The following is a 21,791-nucleotide window of genomic DNA, read 5'->3' as shown; positions in this document are numbered from 1 at the left end:
TCCCTTTCTTTTAAAGATTTAAAAATTAGGTCTAATGATTAACATTGTTAATTTTTGTTATATTCATAATAATTACGTATTTTTTAATTGTATGGATTCCCAATGAGCTTTTTTGAAATTTTAAAACATCACACTAACAAATTTAATAAAAATTAATAACATTAATAGTTGGACTTGAATTTTAAAATTTGAAAGATGGAGAGACTAAATTCCTGAGAATAAAAATACATGGATACAAGGACTAAATTTTCAATTTTAGAAAAGAACAGTGACTTATGTCATATTTTAACCAAAAATAAAATAAAGTATGTACTACTATGTGAATTGTGAAGTGTCAAGATCTATGGATAAATCCATTGGTTGTCCGGACATACCACGGATTGCTATGCAATGCTCACTGACTAATAGATCATATCCGTCAATATCTCCTCAGTGGACGGCTTAGATCCTCTTGAATAATCATCAACGAGAAGTAAAAAATGCGCCAAAACTTTGAAACCATGCCGCTTAAAAGCAATCCTATCGGCCAATTTTCATTGTTCCACAACTTAACAGCCGTCGATAACCCATCAAATCTACGGTTCATATTGCTCCATTTAAAATATTTCCTAATTACTGATTCCCGCCTTCCCCCAAATCCCCCTTTTTATATATCCGCTTCAATTGCTCCTATCGAAAATATTTTCTTTCAAATTTTCTTCAGCTTTCTCGCAATCCAAACACCCTTATTTTCTCATCACATTGTTTAACAAATGGCTCGTACTAAGCAAACTGCGAGGAAATCAACCGGCGGCAAGGCCCCACGTAAGCAACTAGCCACGAAGGCTGCTCGGAAGTCAGCTCCGGCGACCGGAGGAGTGAAGAAGCCTCACCGTTTCAGGCCAGGAACTGTGGCTCTCAGGGAAATCAGGAAGTACCAGAAGAGCACCGAGCTCTTGATCAGAAAGCTTCCATTCCAGAGGCTTGTGAGAGAAATCGCTCAAGATTTCAAGACCGATTTAAGGTTTCAAAGCAGCGCTGTCGCCGCTCTTCAAGAAGCTGCCGAGGCTTATCTCGTCGGGCTGTTTGAAGATACTAATCTATGTGCTATTCATGCTAAGAGGGTTACCATCATGCCTAAAGATATCCAGCTTGCCAGGAGGATCAGAGGCGAGAGAGCTTAGGTTAGTTTGTTTTAGTTGACTAATGCCTAGAATAAGAGATGTATGCTTGTGTTCGTTTGGTTGTATTATCTTTCTCTGCAAGTGTTAGATTTAAATCGATCGAATTTTAATGGATGCTGTATAGTTTCTTGATGTTTTCAAGAAATTTGGTTAATGAAACGGGAACAATTTCTTCATATTTTAAGGTTCACTTTATGAGAGTTGCTTTATATTCCAATTATTGTAAACATTGCCTCAAATTCCACCATTTATTTTATTGTAAATTGTTGAAGATAAGAAAATATGAGGATAATTATGTGGAGTATATACAAATTTGAATCGAACAGGGATGAGTATACACATTCCACCATGATCATAACCACAAGGTCTTGGTATAACCAAGATTTATGTGAAGTTATTTATGCCATCCTAACTGCCATTGGAGATAAATAAGGAGATAATTATGGGGGGATTAACTTGCGTTATTATGGGAGTTTTAATGTCCCATCTTTTTTCATAATTTTCTGGCTGTCTTTCAACAAATCTATTAAATTATTTATTGGATAAAATCTAATTTACCATTTACAAGTATGAATAATTGCAATCCAACAATAATCCCAATTGTTATAAATTGCTTTCCCAAAATTACTATATTAAGCCAAGAACTCAACAAGACATTCAAATACAATTATATAAGGTATTCAAGATCACTCAATGTCAGGTAATTTTGTTTATCTACATACTGGGGGCGTACGGAGTTGGTTTCTGTTTGCGGTGGTGCGAGACCAGTCCGGAGAGTGAATTGTTGGGTTTAATCATAACTTGAATGATTGCTCAATTTTTTATGCAGAGCTCTAGAGTATATGGGATGGTTTAATTTTGTTACAAAAAAAGAGAGCATGATAAGGTTTTGATTCAAATAAATTATTTAGAAGTGGATAAAGCTATTCAAAAAGGTTACTCCAGGTACTCAAATTCAGTTTTGCTTTGGCAAATTTAACAAATGTTACAAAGCATAAATCATTGAACGATACCAGAGAGTGTAATCAAACTGTTAATCTCATAACTGAAATGTCTTCTGTTGGGAAGAAAAGTATGTAGGTGGTCGAAGATGTGCTTAAGTAGCTAATCAACGCTGTTGAACAAAACAAGTCTTCAGGTGTTTTTTGTTCATATTAGTTTGATACAGTATTCTTATGTCATTTTCCACCAAAAAAACAATCATATACGGATCTTATCAGCTGCCTATTTATGGACCCTTTTCAAGTGATTATTTAACCGGTTTAGTACATATTTATCATCATCACGAAAGCCCAATCTTACCTTCATAATTATCCTGAAATAATCTAATTCAGTTATTTGGTCGGTGTTTGAATTTAGCTCAATTAAAAGTTGATCAGTGATTTTTTAAAATTTTAGTTATCAATTAATTCAGTTCAAAATTGAGTAATTAACGAATTGAATAATATATATTTATATATAAATTTTATATTAACAAGGTATTTTTAAACTATTATTTTTATATTAATCAAAATAAATAATATACTATATATCATATATTTTTGAACTATTAAAAAATAAACATTAGCAATGTATTTTTATATTTTAAATTTATTTTAATTAAAAGATAAAACATATAAATTTTGGTTAACCAATCGGATTAATTAAAATATTTAGATTCGATTAATGTATTTAAATTTTTTAATTCAGTTAACGATTAAGCATTTTACATTTTAGATAATTTCATTAATGATAATTTAATTTAATTAATAATTAAACTAAGCATTTGAAGATCCTCCTGTGAGAATTCCAAAACAGTTTTTATACCATATCTCTGGTTTTTCCCCCTAATGTACCTGGAGAATTCCTTTATTGTAGGATTGAGTCAAATTAATCTCATTAAATATAATACCTATATTATTAAAAATTAAATTAAAATTTAATAAAGTTAATATTTATTATTTAAAAATACAGTTTTATAGACTTAATTTTTGAAAGCTTAGCTTTGTAAATGGAATATCTTACTCGAAATTAAACTGGAAAAGAAAAAATATATATATGATTTTCAAACATAAATGTTAACACCATTACAATTTAATGTTATTTGATTTATTTAATAATATAAAATTAAAATCATCAATATAATAATAAAAGACTAATTTACTGTTTTTATTTGTTTAGAAATGTTAATAAATAGCTTACTTAAAAGACATTAAGCTGTTTATCACCCAATGCATCTTTCCGGAACGATTTGTTGGATATGGTAAGGTTTGATGGGTGAAGTCATCCCTTGAAATCAAAGTGGTTATGGCTTCCCGAAAAGTAGGGCTGTAGAAGACAGGGAAAAATGATCTAAATGATATTAAGAACTAATGGGATCACAATTATATATGATTATTGTCAATGAAAGGGCCCTCGACGCTGGTGGTGGTGGTCTGATTTTGCAAGCGATGTTATGCTCCTTATGCACAATCACGAGATCCCCTTTAACGATACCCTCCTTTCATTTCACCATTTTTGATTCTCTATTCCCGTGGTTGCGGGTTGCCAATGGCTCAGCTACCCCTTTAACAACTCTTTGATGGTGGGAAATGGGGCCTACTGCACCTCACTTGACCCCCCCTCCATCATATATCCCTTGACATTCAGACCCTCAGCTACCAAACAAAATCCCATCATACATGGGTGACCTTATCGACGCGTTCCTTTGTCGATAATAACTTCGCCATGCTCCACCCTCTGCTCTACGACCCTAAATGGAAGGCAGGGCAGATCAGAAAAAGACTGTAAAATTTTCCTACTTTCCATATGACCCTTATCTATGTCCTGTCCCATGCAGCTGCACATTGCTCTGCCACGCATATGACTTCACGTGCCTCTGCTGCTGCACATTGCCAACATAATGCACCAATTTCCATAACACAACACCGGCCTCTGTTTGGGAACCAAATGTTAATTTGATTAACAACACTATAATTTAATTATGATCGTCTTTTCTTTACTAATTTCATTAAGTTTTATATTATATTACTTATTATCGTTAAAAATAACATATTTTGCTGAACTCAACTTCTATATGAGTCCAAGTGATACCATGATAGACCAAAGTACAACCATGTGTCCTCTATTTTCATACAGACCATAGATCTCACTTGTTCAGGCATTAAAGTACATCTCTAAACTCTTTCTAAAGCTGATACAGAAAATCTGAATGATGCACCCACACTCAAAAATAGATAAACAGCGTAATCCATTTGAACCTACTAAGGTACTATCGATTTGAACATTAACCTAAAATAATAAGTAGACCATGTTAAAGCACTAAAAGAGAGCATGCGAGAATCAAATAGCAGAATTTAAAACATTCATATGTTTTTCAGTATTCAAACATAAACAAATTCAGACACAATCACTTATACAGTCACTCAAATTTAAAATTTAGTCCAAAGTCCACAAAAAAAACACATAAAAAAAGGGTACATACTAAAAACCTCTGAAAGCAGTGCAGGCAAGGCTTATGCATGCATATAGCTTGGTTTTTACTTCAACTTCACAACAGATTTTGACCAAATTCCTGAGAGAAGTAAAAAGAAAAAAAAAAAACAAAGGTATAAATAAATCAACATTTTGTTCAATAAAGACAAAATCATTTTTATAACACAAACTAATAAAGCAGCTGCCAGAGGGGTTGTGAAAAACTCACTAACATGTTGCTTTATTTACAAAGACTAGTTATTATGGAAAGTTCGTTCAGAAAACACCCTCCGCCATGGCAGGGAAATCATCAAAGTTCCAAAGATCCATCGGGTTTCCACCATCCTGTGTTGCATCTCCATTGAGGAAGGCATCAATAGTGGCGTCCCAGTTTCCTTCAATAAATGGTGGCATTTGGAAGTATTTCATCTGGTTGTCCAAAGCCAACAGCTCGTCCGACAAGGTCTTTGCGGAGTTCTCTTCAGCATGCATAACATTGTCAGAACTTGGTTTCAGCTTCTTGCTAGGGTTAGCATCCTCAAGAAACTCTTCACCCACTACAGAAGCTTCAAGAATGGATGATATTTCAGGAGTTCTGGCACCCTGTTCTCCCCAGCCATAGTCGGAACAATTGATGGAGTTACTTCCCTGGTCCGAATTGAAGTACAAGGGGGCATTATCTGATTGATTAAATCCAGCATCTATAGACGTAGGAACAGGGTCCACATATGCAAACTGATTGACCAGTGGCTTCTCTTCTACGAAACCCATGGTATCGAAGTATTCCTGCTCAGGCTGGCTCAAGTAATTGTAATTCTGGTTGAGATTTAGCTGAACAGGGCTCAAATTCGACTTGGAAAGTGGTTTCTGAGAATTTGTCTTGACCGCACGCTTTGGAGAGGTACGCGGAGTCTCGTTAGGGAAGTTCACCTTCGCTTTCTTACCACGAATTCTCCGCGCCTCAGCATCATAAGCTCTCGCAGCTTCTTCAGCAGTATTGAAAGTTCCTAACCAGACCCTAACCCCTTTCCTTGGGTCACGGATCTCAGCAGCCCATTTACCCCATGGGCGCTGCCGGATTCCACGATACTGGTTCTTCCTCTTTCTTTTCGCACATTTCTCAGCTTGACCATTGAATTGCATGGATTTTTCAGAGTTCGAACCTTCAATGATTGAACAAAAAGAAGATTTTAATATCATACAGATACATGAACCATAAATAAACATTACTCATCCATGAAAAACTACAAATCACAACATAACTGTCACAAGGAAATATAATTTAGGACCTTTAACTGCAAGAAAATCATGAGACAGGCCTTTTTAGTGACTACATCCCAGAAATTATTAATCCGGGCATCGATTCTCAAATTATATTTCGTCCATACCAATTAAAAATAAAAAATAAAAGAACTTTGATCTCTCCTTTTGAAGATAGAAAACATATCTCCTTCATATCAAGATCTCAAACAACATTTGACAAAAGGAAAGAAGTACAAATACAAAGAAACCATACAGATCGGTCACAATGAAACAATTAAAAGTTAATTTAAATAGAAATTTTACTAATTATTATTGAATAAAAGTTTATTTTAACAGATTTATACGTAAACAACAGAAAAGTTCAATTTCAATATAAATATATTTTAATAAACAGAAAAATATAAGATTTCAAAGTTAATTTTAACAATATTCAAAGAACAAAAACCCAGAATTACAAAATCAGGTGATATGTGCTTATAGAAAATCTCATTATTATTACAGATCTTCATTTACTCAAGTTGAAGAAGCTTTAAATTGCTAAAGCTTCATGATAAAACTTCTACTAGTATCTTTTTCATGTAATTTTTCGGCTTAAAACCAAAAATCTTAAAGGGCTAAAGGAAAAATATTTGACTTTCTAAAGTAGAGAAAGCAAAGAAATACGGCAAGGAAAAAAAAAGAGAATTAAAAAGGAAAAGCTTATATATATATATATATGTATAACCAGAGAAACATCTAGAAAAAGCTGGAAAATAAAGAACAATTATAAAAAATAAAAAGATTTAACAAAATTTCAACTGAAAATACTAGCCAAAGTATTCAAGAAGCCTAATTTTATTTTATCAAATAACCAAATAAACAAGGAAAATTCTACAAGAAGTCAACAACTGTTGAGCAATATAACAAAAAAAAATGTCACCAGCAATTAATCAATGATCTAACCCAATTAAACCTTCAAAATTATTACAGGAACAATAAAAATGAAAGATTAGCAATGAAGGAAAAGGTTTATTTCTACCAAGAAAAAAAAAGTAACACAAAATAACAAAAGTAGAAAAATCAAGAGAGGAAATCATTATTTACCATGAGATACAGCAGAAGCAGGTTTCTTTGTAGCGTTAAAAGCAAAGGGCTTTACATCAGCCAAAACATCATCAACATCATAATCATCTATATCAGATTCTTCATCTTTGAACTCCTGAAAGTCAGTCTCGAAATCATCGCCCAAGTCGATCACGGGCTTCGAGTATCTCTTACCCGACCCCTTCTTCAACCCGGATTTTTTCAGATCGGGCCACAAGAAATCGGCCGTCAATCGTCGCGACTGCGACGGCGGTATGAAATCGGAGATAATAGCACCTCCACACATGGTGGTACAAAGAGAAAAAAGAAGTTCAGCACAAAATTTTTCAGAGAATTGAGCTTGAAATGACGATAAATTGCTACGAACAAGTAAACGATTCCTTTTATCTTTTGGGTTGTTGGGTAGTGAAATAAATGGGTTGGTTTTTAGGAGATTTAGCGGGGCTAATAATGTGTATTTATATTTCTTGAGGAGGAAATAATGGAACCCCTCATTTTACTTTTTCACCCTTGCTCCACTAATGAAATTACCCATTTTTGTTTTTCTTTTAAATTTTATTAATTTTAACAAAATATTATTTGTGCTGAATTAAAAATGAGTGAAAATTAATTATTTTAAAATAAATTTTAAATTAAGTCATTACTTGATTAATTTATTATATTTAAATTTATATTATTCACACATAAAATATGAAACACCAACATGTATATATACGGTTGATGTTTATTGTAACTATGTATATTCTAGAATATTTTACTTTCCATATTAATGATAATTAAAGAAATCCATTTTGGAAGAAAAATATCCCTACCATTTATTTTGATATATATATTTAAAGAAATTATAATTATAATTTATTTTTCAAAATCAAATAAATTATTATTTTATAGCCTTGATTATTTATAATAATAATAATATTACTTTTAAGAAATAGTGTTTGTGAAGAATCAAAATAGCTCCGACTTAAATAGTGAGAGCTAATTGTAATGATAAATTTTAATAGAAAAAAAAAGAAGCAAATATATTTTGTAATGATAAGATTAAAAGACTCTTTTAATTCGTTGATAAGACAAATCTTTTTGCTTGTGTATGACACGTGAAGTTGTTTTGCAATTGCAGTAACATTGTCTTTTCTCTATAAATGTATTATACAAGTCTTTATATTACAAGTAAGATTACATTTTGAATATTTATTAAAGATTGAGTAGATTAATTTCTATAGTTTTTTATAAAATTAATTTAAAAAATTAATTAATTATGTAAATAATTTATTCTTTGATAAAATACATAAATAACGTAAAATTTACAATAAAAGTTAATGGAGCCAAAATGTTTAGCGCCGCTAACATGCCACGTCAACAGTCGAGATAAAAAATTAATTTTTTAGTGGAGTTATATAAAATGACATCACCTGTATAAATATTAGAGAAATATTATTTTTTTGATAAAATGGGGGCTTTAAACAAATATAAATACTAATTAAATAATTTGGTGCCACCAAATTCTAAGGCACCTTTTGTCCTTTTTCTGGTTTTTAAAATTTTTTTCTTTATTTCTTTATTATTATTTTTTAATTTGTTTTAACAAAAAAAAAACTAAAAATCCCAATTCAATCAATCTTTTAGCTTTAATTCAACCGGTTTGTATCGGTTCCCAACCCATTCGACCGATCTAATCTAGTTCAAACAACACTATAAATAAGTAGGTATTTGATTTATGAAAAAACATTTCATACATAGAGGGGAGTAAGATAAGTTTTAAAAATTAGGGATAAAATTAAAAAATTGTGTTAAACTGACTTAAATTGAATTATTAATTTCTTGGAAGGACCAAAAGCTGTAAATTTTCATTTAGTTAAAACTTAAAAGAGACTAAATACAGCTGTTCAATTCAAGAGGGCCTAAAAATGCATTAATAACATCTAATTAAGGGGACACTCATTTAGGATGTAAACTGTATGAAACTTAAACAAAATTAAAATTTGTAACGTATTTTAAATACTAATTCTTTAATATATATATATACACAATTTTATTGTAGATTTTGATTATATATATTCTATTTATTACGCATTTCACATGAGCATGACACTAAAATTGAATTAATATAATGATTTTTTGGCTGTCCAACTTATATATTTTAGTTTTTATTTATTTTTTGTCTCTTTTAATTTTTAACTTGTATTTTTGTCAAATTATCTCAAGATAAATGAAAATTTTAACTTTAATGACATGGCATATACACGGATTTCCACATAAATGACACGTTAGCATTTAATTAATTTTTAAAAATATTTATTATATTTTTAATAATTTTAATTTTTAAAATGGTTTTATAAGTTGTTTGATTTTTAATTTTAAAATTAATTAAATCTTGATATGTCATCTACATGACAATCTACGTGTATACACTATCAACAAAATAAAAGAAAAAAGATTAAATTTTCCATTTATTTTAAGGTGATTTAACAAAAAAATACTACGTGGAATTTAAAAACTGAAAAAAGCAAAAAACTATATGGAGGGGTAAAATGACATTTTTTATAAAATTGAAGGGCAAAGGAATTATTAAACCAAATAGAATAAACTATTGTTTATAAAGCACCCGAGGCTGGTGTTTGCCTAATGCGGGAGGAGCGTGTACGTTTCTTCAACAGATTTGACCCATTATCTTATTCACTTCACGAGTTTTTCCACGCACCCTTCAACAATTCAAGCCCTTCTTCATTGATTTTGCACATGGATGTGTTGTTTAATAAATAGATACATCAAGGTGAAAATAGAAATTTAACATCTAATTACAACCATCATTTTCTTCTTTTCTATCGACATCCAAAAATTGAATTCCCATTATTTCAACTAAAAATTGTTCATCTATTTATCTCACACATATAAAGAATTGAAATTTATTATGAAAATAGATACAAACCCATTTTTTATAAAAATTATTTTGCAACTATTTTTTTAGCTTCACTGTAAGTTTTGTTTGGATTATTTAATTAAAACGATTATAATTTAGTTGTTGAATTATTTAAAGTTTTTGTTTAAATTATTAAATTATTTATATATTTTTATTAAAGTTAAAGTTTAGTTGGTAAGTAGGGACAAAACTAGGGGCTAGTAGGGCCTCGACCTCCCAGAATGGTAGGCCTTTAAAATTTTTAAAATTTTAAATTAATAATGATAAAATTATACTTTAATCCTCCTAAAAATATAAAAATTGATTTAATCTTTTAAAAATTATGAAGATATAAGCTATTAAAATGATGAAATTGTATTTTTGCTATTGTAAAAATTATAATTTAATTTCAGCCCCCCTAAAAAATTTCTGGTTTCTCCATTGCTAGTGAGCTCCAAGCAATGATTCGATGATCAGTATGGTGGTTAAGTATCCATCGATGAGTAGAAGAACATATTTTAAATTCAAGTCGATCTGAAGGTTAGTGTCAAATATTAGAGAAAAAAACTGTTTGAATTTTGGTTTACAGATTTCTTACGTTTAAAGATGTTTCATAAAAAAAAATTGAATTATAGAAAAAAGGAGTAAGATACCTTTCAATTGGTACAAATAGTGCAAATAACGAGAGCCATATATTATCGATTTTAACAATTTAATAACTTAAATAAAAACTTTAGAATAATTTAATGACTAAATTATAATTTTTTAAAATTAAAAATCAAAATCAAAATTTACTTATAATTTAATAACTACATGTGTAAATTACAATTTATGTTGCTTTTGAATTCCATAATCATAAATTTTAAAAATAAAAGCATATCATAAAATCAAATAAATAATTTATTTGTAAAAATTGGTTCTAAAATTACACCAATTTTAATTTATACTTTATGTAACAGAGGATGTAATAAAGAGTAATGGTTATGTTGTTGTGGCCTCTTCTCTCTTTTTATGGTCACATTGTAAGTGATTCGCGTTCGATACTGGCTTCAACTCAAATCTCTCTCAATTTTCATCACAGTTACGCTAAATCGTGATTTTGATGTGTTATGACATAAAGGCTCCACTCTCGACATCTACACGCGGTACATGACACCTGTCATTTTTTCAGTCGTTTGATTTGCTAATGGTTTGATCGCAGTTTTACTTTGACTTCAAGGGTTCGTGGCTTGGTGTGTATGGCCTTTGTGCTTTTATTATACTTTGCTTTGATGATGATATGAAAAATGCACGTGGCACTCTGGAAATATGCTACCTGCCCACCTCAACCCTTGTCTGCAACTTTACTTACCTTTTGTTATTTTTTTTTTGTTGTCTTTCCAGTGCACATAAATCAACAAATTTCAATAGAACTTCCTCCTTATTATTATATGCCCAATTTTAATTATATTGATTTCTCACTTCTAGATCAATCCTTATAACTTTAGAAAACAACTGTTAGAATTTAGTTTAACTTTTTTCGGAGACGGAGAGATAATACTTCCGTCATTTCAGTTGAGTTTCACGAAACAAATATCTTAAAATAAAAGTGAATGTTTGATCGAAAAATAAAATTTTTTCAAGTGAATCGAGTTTATAGGTCTTATTTTATTATCCTAAATCAATTTAAAATATTTTTAATGGAGTCAAGTGAGATAAAATTTAAATTAAATTGAATTGAATGAAATTGTTTGAATTAAATTAAAAGACAAACATGTTAAATAAAAATATTATTACATTATAACTAATTCTATGCACATAAATTAATTAGCTTAAAATTATAAATTTTCTATATATTTTTAGAATTTTTATAAATATTTTGAATTATTTTGTAATTTTATTGAGAGAGACCAAATTGCTTACTTTCAAAGTTGATAAGGATCAAAATAGTATTTACACCAATTTTTTATTCGAATTGTGAAATTCAACTAGACTCAAACTCGAAACTTGAATCAAGTTATTCAAATTGACTCAATTAACTCGAAATTAGAATTTTTTCTCGATTCGAATTGAGTTTTGCTCACCCATACCTTGATGATCTAGAAGGTTTTATTCATTCTCTAGCAAATGAGTGATTGTCTCATATTTAATCTGATTCATTACTTTAATTTGTGATATGAGATTCCAGACTTATTGAGAGGTTCTCAAAGCACAGAAGAAGAAATGATCTAATTTTCTTTAATTTTTATTTTTCTTAAGTTGTTCGAAAACGTGTATTATTTTTACTTTATAACTCTCTTTATTAATAAGAGGATGCGAATTTACATTTAAAAAAAAATTTGTTCTGAATTATTTAATATTTTTATATCATCCTAATTTATCGCATTTTCAGGGGAACTAAAATTTGGGTTTATTATATATCCAAAAATAAAATTATCTTTTTCTTATAAAAGCTTGTAACGTGCTGGGTTTTAGGATTTTAAGGGAAAGAAACGTGATACGGGAAAATTGTACTCAGAGCTTTCTCTTTTCAATATTTGATTTAGTTTTATTTTGTTAAGAAATTAAAATTACAATTATTAAAAATTTAATAAAGTTGAAATTAGGTATTTAGAATATAGATTAAATTAATAAAATTTGAAATTAATAATAACACATTATATGTAAAAAATGAAAATAAAAATTAGTTTAAATTGTAAATAAAAGAAAAATTAATTGACTAAGTATATTAAATTAAAAATATAAAATGCACTCTAAATATTTATTATATTATTGTCATTTTCTTGAGTTAGTATTGAGATTAAAAGTTTAGTCGAAGTGATAAAGAAAATGTTTTATAGAGGCTGGTGGCGTGGATTCAAATATTAGTATTTGCAACTTTTTATTAGTTTTGACTGATAAGGAAAATACAAACATCCCATTATAATAATATAACTTGTTTTAAGATATGTAAGGAGATTGAGTTTATGTCGAGTTGACTCGTGATATTAATTCAGTCACGTACTTAAATAATAGTATAGATACATATATATAGGTTGAAAAATTCTCAAGTCTTTGTACTTTTTGTATATATAGAATTTAGTCCCTTTATTTTTATTTTCAAAAATTTAGTCTCTCTATTTTTTTGGGTTTAAAATTTTAAGTCTATTTGTTAAAATCGTTAAATTTATTCTATTAAAATCTTTTGTGTGACATTTGAAATAATAGAAATACTCACTTGGTAGTCATATAACAAAATACATGACATTGCAATAGACGAATTTAACAGAAGATTTTCAACAGTATTTACATTTGGACCTAAATTTTTAAATTCAAAAAATAAAAGAATTAAATTTTAAATATATGAAAAGTATAAGAACTTGAAGCATATTTTAATCTTATACATTTAGACCTATTTCGACTCTTGGGTTTTTTGGATGAACTAATCTCCCTTGCTTCGTTTTGACTTCCTCCATATTGTATCACCGCATTAATATGGATAATTATAACCACAATAAACCGTTATAAAACATGTTTGAACTGAAATCGAAATACATCTGGATCTAAATCAAAATAAATTTAAATAAAATTTATTTAAACTAAAATAATACTGATAAAATTTAAATCAAAATTCAAAATTTTCGTTAACCAACCTTTGTTAAGCACTTAAGCCTAAGCACATAAGTCAACAGGTGAAAAAGGAAAACATTGACTCCAAACATATAATATAGCCACATGTTTCCCAAACTCATGTGATCATATTCTTCCATCTACTACCAACCCCAGATTCTTCCATTAATGGCCTCAATTTATTTATTATTATTATTATTGATATATTTTTTTTATATAAATGTAACATCACGATTTTTAATTTTTATTTTTTGATATAATATTTAGAACTACCCATACTCTCTCTTCAACCTGTAAATAAGAGAATAATATGTTTTAATGCACTTGAACTCATGTCCTCTTATACTAACAATAATACCAATATAAACTGAGGGGTTATGAATAGTTGTAGATATTATTTAAATTTTTTTATTTTTAAGCAATTGTATTTTATTTAATATTTTCCATTTAAAACAACCTTGATTTTTTTATAAAGAGCTTGTAATTATAATTATAAAGAATAAAATCTATGTAATATAGAACAAATATTACATTGTACTATCAGAATAATAATCAAAATATATCTAGATATAAATCGAAATAAATCTTATTTGCACATTATAAAATTTAAAATTTATTTATTGTTAAAGACGAATTTAGTTAATAATTTAACTATTTAGCATTTTGATAAAAAGTTTTGAGGAGATAAAATACTCATTTTAGATATTATTTTGTAAAAAAATATTTAAGCGATATTCAAATTTGTTAATATTATGATATCTGCTTCAACGAACATCCACCGAGCAATCAAAAGGTAGACCTAGGCAAAGCTTGTATTACACCATATAGTTCTCCCTTTTTTTTTTTTTTGTTGTTGTTGAAATTATCTATTGCCTATAATAATGATTAATTCTTTTGTTAGAAGTCCCATCTTAAAAAGAAAATGATTGATCATTCATTCTCATAAACCAAAATCGAACCCTCCAGTACATGATTAACGGACAAAGTTAACAACTATCTCGCCATTTATAATTCAAATAGTTGGTCCATGTTTAACCCATTTCACTTCTAACATGTGCTGCATACTAGGAATACGTACGGATGGTCATAATTTAGATATATGTGTGGTGTATTGTTCCTAGACTGCATTACACCACACATATAAGCAAGCTACGTGGAAACTTCCCACCAAATTTACCGCGGGGGACCAACGTGAATTGAGCAGAATAATTGTGAAAAAGAAAAAGTGGAAAAAGGTAAAAAAGAGGAGATGCATGCATCAGAATATACAAATTGAAATAAAACGACAAATCCAATTGATAAGTTTGAATATAAAATTCTATAAAGGAAAGAAAGAAAAGCAAAGGGACCCGCTGGCTGGCTAACGACAAGCTCTTGAGTTTGGCCCTATGCCACCATTTTCAAATTATTGCCATTATAATTGTTTATATTTGAACATCAGCGTCTACAAACCGTCCTTCTTTTATGGAGTCAATTTTATTTTTATAATACTCGCCAATAAGTTCGACGTAATTTCGTTTTTAATCCCTCTCCAAAAATCATTTATTCAATTTGGACTAGTTTTTTTTATTTTTAAATTCTTTAACCTTTAATACAAAATTTTTAGCTTTGTCGTCCATATTTAATAGTGTTGTCAAAGATGGAAGGTCCAAAGTTCGACTCTCATCTTGCGTAAATCATGTACAAATTGCCACTAAGTTTATCTTGACTTAATTCAAGAGGTAGATCGTAATAGAGGCTAAGAGGAGCCTTCCCCTTAACAAAATTTTGAAAATTTTTATTATGTTTTTTAAAATTTTAATTATATCCTCACAGAACTTAGTCTTAAAATGATAAAATCTGCCACTGCTTAAATCCCACGTGTAGATTCTTGATATATTCAAATTATTAAATTATTGTGTTATGTAATGCTTAATTTCGATTATAATTTAAGTAAAAATAGTAGGACTACATCTTGAAAAAAAAACATATAGTATTTGAAATAAATATCTATTTTAGATTAGGATTTAACAGATTTATTCCTTCTAAATTTATGTTAATAAAATAATAAATTTTTTAGATCGACCTAAGCTATGATTATAATAAAATAATGGTTATTTAATTTCGGCAATTTGGAGATAATTAAATGATGATAATTAAATAATGCTTTCCCCGCAATTGTTCACAATTATTGGTCGCCTCCAATTACCTGGGATTTCTCCTCCTTTTAAACCCTAAACCAAACTCAACCTTAATAATATCTCACTACATCACAAATTTTCCATTTCTTTGCTTCTCAACTGTAAACAACACACTTATACTTGTAGACTAATTCGATTTCGATTATCATTATTGCAAGGTTTTCATAAAAAATCAGTGATAAAATCGGTTAGGTCATCGGGTCGTCAGTTCAACTGATTCAATTAAAAAAATCATTGAATTATATGACCCCTATTTTCAAATTTTTCAAGTTTTTATGTTTTGTTTCAAAATGACCCTTGATTATTTTCATATTATTTTTAGGCCCCGTGGGCTTGATTTAAGGTCCATAAATGTAATTTTATCTTGAATTATATGAGTTATGGAATGTTATTAGTTAATTTTGTATAATTGTTTCTTTTTAAAGTTAAATGTTCTATATTGTGTTGTTACACTCTGTAACCCTAATCCGGCAACAAAGACGGGATAGGGGTGTTACAACCGCCTTTGCCCACAACCACCGATACCAATAACCCTTACTCCAAACTCCTCGATTTCCATATTATTCATCATTGCACTATCTAACTAGGAATTAGTTGTGGAGCTATTGACATAGCTTTCCATCTACTAGATCTCCAAGATCTCATCCTCACCCATATATCTCAATCATGCCCTCCATTAACTGTAGCCTTAAATGCAACAAACTTATTTTGGGCGATAACCGAAATACATCAATTCTCACACTTTTCTACCTCGGGTTGTAGTTTTTTGTCTAACCTGAACATGGTGTTTGTTAACAAAAAAAGGAAAAGTAGAATCTATCTAGGTAATTCATGGTTTCCCGTATATTTTTTATTTATAAGATTATTATTTTATCTATAAAATATTATTTTAATAAATAAATTTTATGTTAGAATATGAGAAAAATATATATATTCATTTATTTAGAAATATTTTTATAAAATCTTATTATTTTTAACGAAAATGACTTTTTAAATAATTTTTATTTTTAAAGTTTTTTAATTTTAAAAATCTAGACTAAATTGATAGAATGTGTAAAATTAAAGGTTAGATTTGTTCAATATTTTAGATTTAGGACTAAATTGATAGAATTTATAATTATTAGAGGGCTAAATTTATTATTAATTAATAAAAAGGCCATCGTTAGCGATTTAATAGAAATGCAACCAAAATATTAAATTTTAGTAACATTAGTGATTAAAATAAAAAAATTAAATTTATATGACCAAAACATAAAAATGAGTGAAATTTTTTGGCTTAAACAAGTGGGTTCACCCACCAACACAAATTGCATGCAATTAATTTTGTTTTAGAACCATGTTCTTATTCTTAATTAGGTTGAAACAAGTGGATTCACCCACCAACGCAAGTTGTTTAAATTCTTTATAATTAAGTGACTTAATCATAATTTCACATCAATCTTCAAAAAAAATCTTCAATTAACTTTTGTATTCTATATCAAGAATGCCGAGTTCTAGAAGATCAAAGAAATAGGTTAAAATTTATTAGTCCCTGTATTATGTGTAAATTATGAATTTAATACATGTATTTTAATTTAGTCATTTTAAGTTTATGTATTTTTCAAATTTTAAAATTTTGGTCCTGATCAAACCGTAATTGACCAATGCATCAAGTTATGCTATTTCCAAAATCTCATACAATAAATATATTATCACATGTATAATGCTATATCAAATTGCATGCCATTTTTACATATTATCTACACACAAAAAAAAGCCAATTAATGAATTTAACAATCGTCATTTAATTCAAGAATAAAATTTCAAAATTTAAAATTTATAGAGACTATGAATGATCAAATTAGAGAACATAGAGTAAACCTACCACTTTACGTATGGTACAAGATTAATAGTGGAATTTACCCAAAAGGATTTAACTGAATTAGAGCTAAAATTTTAAAATTCAAAAAATAAAGGAACTAGAATTACCCAATTCGAAAAGAAGAAAGACACTAATTAACCAAATTAAAGTATAGAGACTAAATTCACACTTGTGCTAAAAAAATTGATAGAGAGTCTTGACCAAGAAAATAATATACGTATACAGGGGAGATTCTTTTACATTAGTGTTAAATTGAAGTAATTTTGTTCACGTTTATAATTTTTTGTGTGCTTAATATATTAATAATATAACTAACATATTTTATATATCATTCTAACTATTTATTTTATGTAAAAAAATCGATTATTATTTTTGAATAATCTCATTATAAGTTCTGATCATATCTGCTCTTTTTGACACAATACCTAAAATTACCCATAGCCCCTCCTCAATCCATAAATAAGAGGATAATACGCTTTAGATCAATTCAAAATGTTAAATACATGAGAAGTACAATTGTTTGACAAATTCAATAGTTAGATAAAAATGTGTAAAATTGCTTTAATTTTACATTAGTGTAAGTAGACCTCTTCTTCTCTCTATATATCACTAATGAGATTTTAGTTTAATAAGCTTGCATTTTGTACAAATCACGTATGTTATCTCTCCAGACTTATTCTAATTTAACTCGCACCTTATATGGGTTATATCTAAATTAATTCTAGTTGCTATATGTATGAATCTCTCTCTAAACCTCGCCCTAGGGAAGCCTCACCAAGTCTGGGACTAACACGCCCACTGCCAATGCCTTGCCAAGTTGAGAGGCCTCGCTTAGTATAGTTTCTATTCACATTCAACACATTCAACACGTTGAACCTCGTCTTTCTAATCTCACAAAGTCAATAGATTATGTCCTTTTCTTATTTGGACGACACATGAAACTCTATAAAGTCTATTCAAATCTAATAGTCATCACCCAGACTAGAAAACTCTCTAAGTTGCCTATCAAGACAATGCCTCAGTTGAACATATGTAAAGAGCTGAGAATGGTTTGGCAGTCAATACCCCTTTTCTTTAGCAATGAGGCAAGACAAGCTTCCACCTAACCAAAACTTTGCCAAAATCTCTTCCCACAGTTCAACTATCCACACAGCATTTTCATCTTGTGTATCATCATTAATCTACATCCGATTATTTATGACTCTATTTATGTTCATACTCATTGTCGTGATTTGATTATAACTTCAACAAATAAAAGATGATGATATTACGATAAGAAGGTGAAAAGAGGGGTAAGGCGAAGTTCGTGCCTGGCCTACACGCCTTTTGTTTTGACGTGGCCTACACGCTTCGCTTTGACAAAATTAAGATTGATTAATAATTTTATAAAATTTTGATGTTAGGGATACACTGAACTTAGAATCCAAGTTGGCAACTGGTTTCAAAGCTTTGCTCATTAAAATTGCCTCCAGCCTAGCAACCATTGACCAATTTGTACGGGATGAAATTCCAATATAATATAAAATAAAAAAATTGTTATGTACGTCCTCATTAACGTTGTTAATAAAAAAGTCTTCTACTATTATAGATGTTTATATTCGAGTCCTATCACATTTTACTTGAAAATCTGTTTTATTTAAAATTGTTCATGAATTAAATTATATATTCGAAAAATGAACTTGAATAAAAAATTTCTGTTTAAAATATAAGTTAAACTTGTACTTAAACACTAAAACTTAAATTTATTTTATTTTCAAATTTATAAATATTTTATATTATATTATTTTTATATGTTATATAATTTATAACTCATAAAAATCAAATCTAAGATAATATATTACACTACTAAAAATTATTCGTGCTAATAAATCAACATGACTTTCATCTCCACCCAAATTACATTTTAAAAAGAATGAATGTTACATTACATAAATGATCCATTTTTAAAAAGTATAAAAACATGAAAAATTTAAGGGTTTAGGGTTTAGGGAAGGAAATTGAATGGTAGTGTTAGGGTGACAGACCTGATTAGAATAGTCATCCATCAGGTGTGAGATAGCAATGTCAATGACATGGAAATCGTGTAGATTATTTGACCCTTGGACTTAACAGAGATTTTAGGGGGTGACATTTTCCTCCACTTCAACCTTATCTACAATCTAGATGGATAAATACTATGGTAGTTAGTCAATTTTAACTTCAATTTTAATTTATTAAATTTTATCTATTGTTATTATTAAAGTAACTCAAATCAAATAGATGTTTACATCATAAATTTTAACTTTACCATTTTATTCGAGCCTCTTTAATATTAATTGTTACAATGTTATTAATATTGAGATAAATTTTAAAATAATTTTTTTCATTTTTAAAAAAAATAATTTGGGGATAAATGATTGTTAATTTTTTTTGAATTAAATTATCTGTAAAACAGACTAAATTAGGTGCAATTATTTTTCATTTTGGAAAAAGTAAAAAAAAAAGAGAGGAGAAAATCAATCTAAAATTTCTAAATAATTAGTTTTCTTAATTTTGTTTCAAACTTCTAAAAAATAGGCAAAAACTAGGATTTTTTTCTTTTTTTTCACAGAGAGTTTTAAATTTTATTATGAGGTCATAAAAGAATAAATTGTATTTACAATAATTGAAAATAAAGGTAAAAATATAAAGTTTTAATATTCAATCAATATATATTTTTATTAAAGAGTAATGTACTAAACCATTTTAAACAAAATTAAACTCATCAGTTATTAATTTTAATTTTTTCGATTAAATCTTATCTCGATTGGTATTGACATTATTGCTAATGTAAGAGAATGTGGATTTGAGTACGTTAAAGCACATTATCCTCTTATTTAAGGGTTGGGAAGAGACAATAGGAAATTCTAGGCATTAAAATTAATGTTAAAATACTTAATTTTTTAATAATTAAAATTTCAGTTTATAAATAACCATATTTTAATTAAAACCTTGAAAATTTTAAATTTAAAAAATAAAATGACAATTCAAATTAAAATCAAGATATAAAAACATTTAGTTGAATTAAAATATTAATATTAGAGACCAAAGCCTTATTCAATGTAAATATATATATATATATATATATATATTGATGAACTATTCAACGAGGCGTAATATATATGTATATATATTTGGACCAATTTATTATTATTATTAATTTTTACAATTTCGTTTGAATTACATTAATTTTACATAAAATTGAATAAAATAACAAGACAAAAGGATTGTCCCATAATTAGAGTGTAATTATATATATATATTTCAATAATTATTTTATCCGCTTCTGTATTTTAATATTAAACTTAAATTTAATTATAATTTCATAAAAAATTGTTAAGTCAATAAATTTCAATGTTAGATGAGGAAGTCCATCATTGAATGTTGCTATCAGTGATAACCCTAAATTGTTAAAATGTAAGCTCTAGAACCTGCACTCAAACTTGCTTTCTTCATATTGAGTAATAAGAGACAATTTTATTCGAATTTGATAAGTCGAACCATTATTATAATTATTTATAAAATTTAATACCAACATATAAATTATATTTTAGACATTAAATTCAAATATATAATTTAAAATAAATTAAATGATTAAAGATTGAACTTATAATTAATGAATATTTTATATATAATTTTATTGATGAGTTTTAGTTCAATTGTATGGGTATTATTGCTAATATAAGAGAATATGAGTTGAATGCGCTAAAGTACATTTATCTTTCTATTGATGGATCAAGAATGAATTATGAATAGTTTTAAGTATTGTGTCAAAAAGAATAAATATATTTAATCACTTAATGCATTTCTTTGATGTTTTAAAAGCCTGGTTTTGTAGGCCATAGTCTAACAAATTGGGCTTATTGAGATGCACCAATTATCCAAATAAAACAAAACTGAATTTGATTACTTTATCTAATCTCCTGTTTTGTTGCCCGCAAATTGCTACTTTTGGTTTAGCTTCAACCGCAACTGAAAGCTACTTTTCCCCTTTAGCTAAACAAAAACAGCTAGAAACCGTGTAACTTTCAGTGCTTGATTCTTTTCCAGCTATCTCCTGTTTGTTGCACTGTTAACATGGATTATTAGCTGGGTCACACATTTCTTTCAGTGATCGATACATATATGTATGCAATATGCATGCATGCATGCAAATCCACAAACATTATTGTATCTTCTCATGTTACTTCTTCCGAGGAAATGGGATATGTTTAGTATGGGAAGCCATTCATTTCGTTGGTGCTGATTCAACATTTAAAGCTTGCTGTCGGCTGATACACAAT

The 21,791-nt window shown here is 28.4% G+C and overlaps 2 protein-coding genes across 3 annotated transcripts; one reads left to right on the top strand and one right to left on the bottom strand.

The window, feature by feature from the left end:
* The first annotated feature begins 646 nt into the window (after nucleotides 1–646).
* On the top strand, nucleotides 647–1,339 carry LOC128279246 (histone H3.2). The gene has a single exon (XM_053019676.1). The coding sequence runs from the start codon at nucleotides 753–755 to the stop codon at nucleotides 1,161–1,163; it is 411 nt and encodes a 136-aa protein (XP_052875636.1). The 5' UTR covers nucleotides 647–752; the 3' UTR covers nucleotides 1,164–1,339.
* Nucleotides 1,340–4,489: 3,150 nt separating this feature from the next.
* LOC108489236 (ethylene-responsive transcription factor RAP2-12) lies at nucleotides 4,490–7,414 on the bottom strand. Of its 2 annotated transcripts, none has more exons than XM_017793615.2 (3): nucleotides 6,963–7,414; nucleotides 4,846–5,779; nucleotides 4,490–4,716 (listed from the first exon to the last, which is right to left on the bottom strand). In XM_017793615.2, exons 1-2 carry the CDS (start codon nucleotides 7,246–7,248, stop codon nucleotides 4,893–4,895), a joined length of 1,173 nt encoding a protein of 390 aa, XP_017649104.1. In that variant the 5' UTR covers nucleotides 7,249–7,414; the 3' UTR covers nucleotides 4,490–4,716; nucleotides 4,846–4,892. The 2 variants fall into 2 exon arrangements, with proteins under 2 accessions (XP_017649104.1, XP_017649103.1); XM_017793614.2 differs by having other exon boundaries at nucleotides 4,850–5,779; nucleotides 6,963–7,412.
* Nucleotides 7,415–21,791: the final 14,377 nt, after the last annotated feature.

This window comes from Gossypium arboreum, chromosome 10 (genome assembly GCF_025698485.1).
Source record: "Gossypium arboreum isolate Shixiya-1 chromosome 10, ASM2569848v2, whole genome shotgun sequence".
Lineage (NCBI taxonomy): Eukaryota > Viridiplantae > Streptophyta > Magnoliopsida > Malvales > Malvaceae > Gossypium > Gossypium arboreum.
This window is presented reverse-complemented; position numbering and strand designations above follow the sequence as displayed.